The sequence below is a fragment of the Adiantum capillus-veneris genome, unplaced genomic scaffold (assembly GCF_014529385.1).
Source record: "Adiantum capillus-veneris isolate H3 unplaced genomic scaffold, ASM1452938v2 Hic_scaffold_282, whole genome shotgun sequence".
Classification (NCBI taxonomy): domain Eukaryota; kingdom Viridiplantae; phylum Streptophyta; class Polypodiopsida; order Polypodiales; family Pteridaceae; genus Adiantum; species Adiantum capillus-veneris.
The window spans coordinates 96,816-106,123 of NW_028221407.1; the positions used below are offsets into that span (position 1 = coordinate 96,816).

The following is a 9,308-nucleotide window of genomic DNA, read 5'->3' on the forward strand; positions in this document are numbered from 1 at the left end:
TCCATCTCTTTAGGGATTGTTATAACAACGTTGATTTGGTTATGATGACTCCTAAGGAGATTGAACATACCAAATACCAGGGACATTCCATTTGAGAAGTGATTACATGAATGGTACATGAAATTGAACATAATGGAGGTCCAAATGATAGAGCCAATGATAGTATGATCAATTAAAGAGGAAGCACAACCATGGGCAGTCACCTCAATGATGGAACCAGGTGAAGAAATGTAGAAACCACCTATAACAGGGAGAGAATGGGTGACACTACGACAAGGAGAGGTCCACATGAGTCACATCTACCAAACAACTGGTTTGACGGTTTAATGAGAAAAACCTCTAGTAGAAGAGAGAGAGTGGATGCTGAGCATAACCGTAGAGTCAGACCAATAGACTTCCAAAAATGGGTCAAGGGATCCGTATGACCATTTAGCGAACTTCAGACGGATTTTGAGAGTTGAACGCATAATCGACTTCTTATACACAAATTGAGGGGTTTGGAATGATTCTAGAAGGCAAAGCCTTAACTTGGCTCCAAACCATATCTCTTAAATCGATAAGCGATTTACGAACTTTGGCAATGAGATTTGTTGGTGTTTGTTAAAAGTTTAGAACCAAGCATAGCACAATGACGCAAATCTAAAGTTTCAAACAAAAACAGGGAAAATTTGTCAAAAATATTGTGAGTCGGATGAGACAATATATAGACAGATGTGCGAAGTTGAAAAAGACTTATCTCACTATTTTTGGAGGGACTATTCAACAAAGATTTGCATGCTATTTTGTATAACAAAAAACACCTAACTTAGGAAGCATGCAGTCTGGACGCGATTGACTTAAGTGATAATTGCGAGATCTCAACGAGGAAAGCATTGCTAAAGATACAGAGATTGAGCGAACTACATCCATTGTGTCAACACAAGTGGGCCCAATTGTAACAGCTCTTGCAAACGCTATAGAAAACATGCTCAAATGTGTATAATGACCAACATGCGCGCATGTAACGTCTTCCACTCTTACAACCACAACACGCAGCCAATGGTTTGAATTTCTTCCAAGGAAGTTCCACCTTTTGTGAACAGCACCAGGCGGGGTCTCTTCCGCCGCCATCCTAAGAGATGTAGAAAGCAAAGGGTAAGGTTTTTAATAAGAATAAAGAAGAGGGCTTCCAAAACCTGCGGCAACAAGGAAAGGTCGAGAGATCGCGATCAGAAGATGTAGGAATGACGTAGCGAGAGCAGGGTCATCTTCTCTCTCTCTCTCAGGTTGCGCGTGGCCATGGCAAGCTCATGTTGCCCACCCCATGCTTTTCTCTCTCTTGCGTCCTGGTTTGCTGTGCACTTTCTCTCACCTTCCCACCACTCTCTACCAGCTCTGCTCCACCCCTGTGCACCTTTTCTCTGCCTTCATAGCGTTGGATCCCACGTATGATTTTCCTTGCTGTGATATTTAAACAATGTCGATTTTTGCCACTGCGAAGGAGGTTCTGAGCATGCAGGAAGGGGGTTGATCAACCTGTACACTTTACGCTCATGATTCTTAAACTTGTGGAGTTTTGGGGGCATCGCGGGAGGTGCCAAAGTGGGGTTGGGCCAGGTGAAGAGGCTCTAGGTACTCTGCATCATACGCAGCTGTGATAAATTATAAGACTAGCTGATGCGGGCAACGCAGTGATTAACATTGATTCTATATTGCTTAGGCAGCTCGCTACTCGGGAGTCGGAGAAGGCTTTTATTAAAGCGTCCTACTTGTTTGAAAGAATCTAAGCAAGACACTTATAATATGCTTGTTGAGAAGAGTGTCATATAAATCTAGAGGGTGCATATGTTGGTACCTTGGTGTGGAAAACTAGAAACCAGAGTCCAGACTTTTCCTTTTGGGTCCACTCAAAAAACCTGACATTTGATGTGGATTGATACCAAACAATATACGTGCAAACTCTCTGTGATAAATTACATGAGATGAGATTGGGCGCGGCCCCTGCAAGTTGCACGTGGAGAGCATGATCATGTGTGTACTCGCTAGCAAAAATTTTGAGAAAACAGAGAGAATTAGAAACATCGCTTTTCTGCACACGAGAATGGGGCGATATTGGATTAGAAATGGGCCCTCCTTCCTAATCCCCTTCTTAATCAAGGTAATTTATTCTCTGCAGGCAATTAATGCGTCATTCCTTGTGTATGTGATTATTGCCCTTGCAAGCTGGCAACCCCTCCGCCAACTGGAAGTAGCTTTTGTTTCGGAGAAGGGGACCATATCTGTGCATCAAGGAAACAAGGTAAGTAGAAAGATGCTCTCTCTCTCTCTCTCTCTCTCTCTCTCTCAATATGTACTGATGTTGACACAAAGAGAGGCTTGAGAAACAAAGAAAGAGAGGACAGTATAATATATGCATACATATATGTACGTGAGAAACCTATCATGCAGCTAAAAGAATGCATATGTCCACATATAATTAGAGGCTGCATTAATTCACTAATGAATTCTATTTCTAGGGAAGCATTTACAACCAATTAGCTAATGCTCATGAGCTTTCACTCATGTGCGAGGGCCTAATCTTGTAGAGCTGGGGCTTGGCTGTAATTAATGTCCTAGCCTATAATTCATAGCCCTTAATGTCGACCAAAAGAAGATTTCGACATTCTCTCATGTAGGAAAATGGGCTCTTTCTCCTTGTTTGCAAGTAATGTTTAACATCACGAATAATTTCCGTTGGGGAGACACCACATACTTAGCTAGGTAAGCGGTGCGCCTCCCTCACAGAAGCTTGGTAAGTCACAATGTGAAAATTATTGTAGGAGAAGACCTTGATAGTTGGAGCAGAAGTTGATCAGATGCTGCGGCGCCGGCAAATGGTGTAGGTGCAGCCAGCAAATCGTTAGCGGTTGTGGAGAGGGTTGGGTCCTGCAGGTACGTAGCGTTTCTCTTGTTCATCAGTATCCTGGTCATCATGGGGGGCCGCAGTACTGCCCACTTGAAGGTCCTGTTGCTGCTGATTTTGATGAATGTCTGCGGTGGATATTGTTGAGCTGGAGCTGTTGCTTAATTGTGGGGGAATGGCAGCATTGTTGATGAAAGTGTGGGAAGAATCCACAAGCTGGGCCGCCACTAAAGCACTCTTTGGAGAAGTGGGTGGATTGGGGTAACTGGGTTTGTTTTGATAGAGTTGCAGCTTGATGAGCTCAACTTGGTGAGCATGTAATTGTGCAGCGAGAAGCAGACGGCGCGGGCAAAACGCGACCTGCAATTCCGCAGCGGCGAGGGAATTAAGAGCGGCTGCACGGGCCGCCGCATCAATGGCGCTAGTAGTAGTGTGGCAGAAGCTCATGAAGAGCTGCAGAAGCAGCAAAGAGAGGAGCATGCCCAAGCCGTTAGCGACAATCACTGCTTTAAGGAGTGGCGACATAGGACCAGCTGCAGCCAGCTGCTACGTCGTCTTAATATGCTGCAATCGTTTACGCTGCTGCTCTTGTCGTGACAAACCATTTAAGACGATGGACGTCCTACTAGCAGTTGCAGCTGCAGCTGAAGCCCCGCTGTGAGAGAGAGAGAGAGAGAGAGAGAGAGAGAGAGAGAGAAAAGGAGAATGACCTATCCGCCTTGCTCATGCATGTAGGTAACTGGGAGAGAGAGGGCGGCCGGATTCAAATTTGAGGAGTCTGGTAGAGAGAGAAAGAGTGAATCTGCGTTTGAGCTGCCCCAGATCTAGCCAGCTGTGTGTGTGTCTGTGTGTGTGTGAGAGAGAGAGAGAGAGAGAGAGAGAGAGAGAGAGAGAAGGTCGTTGCAGGAAGGAGAATGAAGTATCCGCCTTGCTCATGCATGTAGGTGGAAAAGAGGGGGCATTGCTCTCGCCTTTGACGTTTGAAGTTTGACTGCGCGCGAATGTGTGTGTGTGTTCTCAGAGAGAGAGAGAGAGAGAGATCACGTATTTGTCCTGTGATCTATCTCCGATTCTCCTGTGTATTGTGTGTGTGTGTGTGAGAGAGAGAGAGAGAGATATCACGTATTGGTCTTATAATCTATCTCGTGTGTGTGCGCGCGTGTGTGTGAGGAGGGGGGGAGGGGGGGAGAGAGCGAAGGTGCACTGTGCAGTCACTGCAGTGTGGCGTTCAAGAGATAGAGAGAGAGTCATTGAGAGAGCCTTAGTGTAACCTGGGGTGTGGCTGCATGTGATGAGAGAGAGAGAGAGAGAGAGAGAGGTGGCTGTGTGCATGCATGCAATTGCAGGAGCTGGGAGGGGACGTGGGCAATACAAGAGGGTGGTGCAATGTGCATGGCGCTGATGAGAGAGAGAGAGAGAGAGAGAGGGTGCAGAATTTTACCAAGGAGAAGGCCCTTTGTCGGGACCAGCTACTCGAGTGCTTTTGGACAGAAAAGCACTTTCTTTCCCTTTATTTGCAAGGAAGGGCCTTGGGATGGAAGGCTCGTAGGGCAGCAAGCGAAGGGGGCCATGCCCATATTTACTTTCCACCGCCAGTAAACCATAAAGAGCTCACTGTTGGGATGCACTTCCCCATATAGCCTCTACCGCTGGATTCTCCACGTACAAGGTTGTTCTCACGCTCTGTCTTGTTCCTTCCTTCCAAGACCCTCACTCACACATCCCCAAGTTACAAGTTACACCCCCCCTCCTTTTGAGTGAAAGCCAATCCAGTGTAGTAAACACACAGGATTTTGCCATAGTATACCCACATTCTTGCCCAAGTAATACCCATATGCTTGCCATAGTAAATACATAGAATCGCTTCAAGCCCCACCCCTCCACTCCTCTCCACCCACTTCAATCTTCTTCTATTGATGCAAGTTTTACCCAAGCTTCATTGCTCAACCCATAGTTGATTTTTGACGAGCATCCTTCATATTTTCACCAATTTGTACACCACACCATTTGCAAGGTGGCTTCAAAGGACCAAAAACAAAAACACACAAAAAGTGTGTGATTGTTGGGAAATCCGAGGGAATTTCAAGTTTTACTACTACCTTACTTTTTAACAATGAGAGGTGCCTCTCTCTCTCTCTCTCTCTCTCTCTCTCTCTCTCTCTCTCCGTATAAGCTCTTGCTCCATCTGCTTTCCCATCTCTATGCTTTCCCAACAAAAACAAACCTTTTATAATATGTAGGTGTGGTTTTAATGTAAGAGAGAAGAAAAAGGGGTGGAAAAGAGGTAAAAGAAAATTCAAAAACAAGCATACATTCTTTAGATGTACAATACTTACTAGTAGAAATTACTTATTTTTATGAAAAATATCATAACTATTTATACCCACTACTCTAAGCTTGGTCACAACATACTTAAGGTTAAAGAATTTTCTTAATCGCATATTAAAGAACTCCTTGAACTTTTCCTCCTTCCAATGAAACATCACCACACTTATAGAAGTAGTGTGTTGATATCAACAATTGGTGGAAGTGGGTGTTTTGAATGCCAAAACATACAAGAGTTTCCTTCTCTTCTTTCATAGTCACCCTTCAGTTCTTTTCAAGCTTAGGATCAAGCTATGCAATCTTTTACAAGGTGATTTCTTGGCTAGTATGCAAAAAACAGATACATTTGAATAAAAATGTGGATGTATAGTTGGATTCCATGGCAAATGTTAGCTTTCCTCCCTCTCTCTCTCTCTCTCTCTCTCTCTCTCTCTCATAATCCATTTCTCTCTCTCTATCTATCTATCTCCTTCTTTCTCTTATAATCCATTTCCTAACAAATCTACCACGCACATTCATTTGCAAACAAAGATTACATATTACAACAGCGTGCAAGAAGATTGCATCTACGTCACTAAGCAACCTACGTCAAATGAATGAGGTATCTCTCTCTCTCTCTCTCTCTCTCTCTCTCTCTCTCTCTCTCTCTCCTTCTTCATTTATGCATGTAAATGTGTGTGTGTGCGCGCGCGCAGAGTAGAATCCATTAGGAAAAGGCGGGGGGGAGGGGGGGTGAAGGTGCCGCGGGAAGAGTGTGCAAGTGCAAGTGCGAGAGCAGAGAGAAAGAGACGCCTGCTTTAGGTAGAGCGCACAACAATGTTATCCTGTTGCAACTCCTTATTCTTTTGTATTAAAGAATAAGTGTATATAGATTAAGTTAGTAGATGGGTTAGTAGTAAGTGGGATGTCCGGCCAGTTGGCCTGAATCCCAACAAACTCCCACTTGAAGGCCAACGCAACCCAAGTAACCTGGTATGTACAACCGTGAAGCAATAATATAGTGGCTTCAACCTATACCCATCAACTCACTGCAATGTGTAAACCGCTCCAAGGCTAAGCCTTTCATCAAAGTATCTCTCCACCCACTTGAATCTTCTTCTATTGATGCAAGTTTTACCCAAGCTTCATTGCTCAACCCACAGTTGATTTTTGACGAGCATCCTCCATATTTTCACCAATTTGTACACCACACCATTTGCAAGGTGGCTTCAAAGGACCAAAAACAAAAACACGCAAAAAGTATGTGATTGTTGGGAAATTCGAGGGAATTTCAAGTTTTACTACTACCTTACTTTTTAACAATGAGGTACCTCTCTCTCTCTCTCTCTCTCTCTCTTCTCTCTCTCTCTCTCTCTCTCTCTCTCTCTCTCTCTCTCTCTCACACACACACACACACACACTCACACACAATTAACAATATGTTTCTCTTTTGAATACAATTCTTTAATGTGGGTCCACAATAGCAACAAGTGAATCTTACAATGGTAACAACTCTAAAATATGGTTTCTCGATCATAATAACCGTTTTCGTAAGCTAACATTTGCCATGAAATCCAACTATAAATCCATATTTTTATTCAAATGCATCTATTTTTTGCATACTAGCCAATAAATCACCTTGTAAAAGATTGCATAGCTTGATCCTAAGCTTGAAAAGAACTGAAGGGTGACTATGAAAGAAGAGAAGGAAACTCTTGTATGTTTTGGCATTCAAAACACCCACTTCCACCAATTGTTGATATCAACACACTACTTCTATAAGTGTGATGATGTTTCATTGGGAGGAGGAAAAGTTCAAGGAGCTCTTTAATCTACGATTAAGAAATTCTTCAACCTGAAGTATGTTGTGACCAAGCTTAGAGTAGTGGGTATAAATAGTTATGATATTTTCCATAAAAATAAGTAGTTTCTACTAGTAAGTATTGCACATCTAAAGAATGTATGCTTAATTTTGAATTTTCTTTTACCTCTTTTCCCATCTCTCTTCCTCTTCTCTCTTATAATAAAACCACACCTACATATATGAAAGGTTTGTTTTTGTTGGGAAAGCACAGAGATGGGAAAGCAGATGGAGCAAGAGCTTATACGAAGAGGAAGAGAGAGAGAGAGAGACATGTACTATAAAAAAAGATCTCTTTTAAAAATAACTTTACAATGCTTTTATAGAGCTCATATCTCGTACTTGCATGTGCATGCAAAAGGTTGTGTTTCAAGATTGCACATTGGATCAGAAAGTTTCTGCTTATACATGTGATGTGCTATGAAAGGGGTCTTTGCTCTCTTGATGCCAGTGTCTATCCCTTTTACAATTTTATTGTGCAAAAGGAGCTAATCTAAAAACTGTAAATATTATAACTAATAAGGTTTGCATCGTTTGTCTCTCTTCCAATTGTAGAAGTGTCTTGCTCATCATCATCACTAGATACCTTATTATAAATAATAAGGTTTGCATCGTTTGTCTTTCTTCCAATTTGTAGAAGTGTCTTGCTCATCATCATCACTAGATACCCAGTTGGCTTTGTGATTGTTTTTGTAGAAACAATCTTTCTTAACATGATTAGTATGACCACAAATTGGACACTTGATCACATATTTAGCGCATTGTTGTCTTTGACATTATTTCTTGTAAAATTGGTAATCTACTACTTACACTAGAAGAGGAGTAGTCTATAATCGCTAGTATTGCCGCGGATAAACAAAGGAAAATGAAAAGACAAAATATTGTGTACGCGGCAATAACCGCGGCTCATATCGCGGTAGTGGTTTGAAAGCAATAATCGCGATAATAATTGCGATAAAATACCCGCAACTATTACCGCGACAATTGCTACTTGTATTACCATGCTAATTATTGCTACACGCCTATTCAAAAATAAAGATGCTCATTTGGACCACCCAATTTCATTTGCACCACCCAAAATTGGGTGGTCCAAATGAGCACCTTTATTTTTTAACAGCATAAAACAATGAAACATCAATTGTGTTTTGAAAGAATATGCAAAAAAACAAAGAATTGAAATGGAATATACTTTACCTTGACAATTTAATGTGCAGAGGATCAACTATTTAAAAAAGTTACAAATAGAATGAAAATAGTTGTATATATATTGTGCCACATTCGGACTTTACAAAAGTTTGGTTAAATATTTTTCTATCTAATCCTCCTTGTTCTCGTCATCGTCCAGAGGCACGTACATTTGATCACCTTAACTCTACATAAACCCAAACCAAATTAAACAATTATCAACATCTCAAAATAATGGATACAAAATTATTTGTTTAAACTTACCGCTTGTAGTGATCCAACCACTGCGTCGAATTGCTCATTGAAATTGGAGTTGATCTCTTCAGACAGCTAATTCTGGTGTTAGAATTTAAAGCTATTGGGTATGCCGTTAGTTCAGATAGTAAGATTGGAACAGAGCATTGACTGACTGAAATAGATAACTGAACTGGAATATGATACTGAACGAGAGACATAGTTAGAAAACTGGGAAGAGTATTTGCCAATTCAGATTAATAGCTCAAGATCAACCAATACAGTATATAATGGTTCAAGCTTAGATCATTACAGAATTGATGATTACAAGTGAAGCTAGAGGCGAAGAGCTCAAAAGTGCTAAGAAAGCTAAAGCCAAAACAGTTCGAAAGCCGATTACAATGTAGCGGGTCCTATTTATAGCTCTCCTGAGTTTATACTACAATATCTGCCTGTGATAATTACTACCAGTCCAATTGCCTCCCGCTGGCCGATCTTCTAAGGGACAGTTTTCGCCTGCCAGGACTATCTTCGCCTTCTATATCCTTCCCTACTTTCTTGAATTTTGGTATGATTCCAAAAAATTTGAAAAAAAATCCACCGCGTGATTCTGATTTGGTGCTGCTGAGTTGGCCGATGTTCCTCACGATAGTACTCTTTCGATATGGATTTATACCATACTTCATGCTTGTTGAGTGCTTGACACCCCTATAATTGTAATTCCAAGGGTGTCGAGCCAAGGAGATCCGAGTGCCTTACTGGAAAAAAATCCACCGTCTGATTCTGAGATGGAACTACCCAGTATTCTTCCACTGAACCCGCTTCCTTTTGCCCTTCTTTGGT

At 41.9% G+C, this 9,308-nt stretch overlaps 1 protein-coding gene across 2 annotated transcripts; it reads right to left on the bottom strand.

The window, feature by feature from the left end:
* Positions 1-925: 925 nt before the first annotated feature.
* On the bottom strand, positions 926-4,159 carry LOC147417319 (uncharacterized). Of its 2 annotated transcripts, XM_086507719.1 has the most exons (3): positions 2,975-4,159; positions 2,807-2,904; positions 926-2,258 (listed from the first exon to the last, which is right to left on the bottom strand). In XM_086507719.1, the coding sequence occupies exons 1-3, from the start codon at positions 3,404-3,406 to the stop codon at positions 2,168-2,170; spliced, it is 621 nt and encodes a 206-aa protein (XP_086363845.1). In that variant the 5' UTR covers positions 3,407-4,159; the 3' UTR covers positions 926-2,167. The 2 variants fall into 2 exon arrangements, 1 of the variants encoding a protein (XP_086363845.1); XR_015187384.1 differs by having other exon boundaries at positions 2,732-4,044.
* Positions 4,160-9,308: the final 5,149 nt, after the last annotated feature.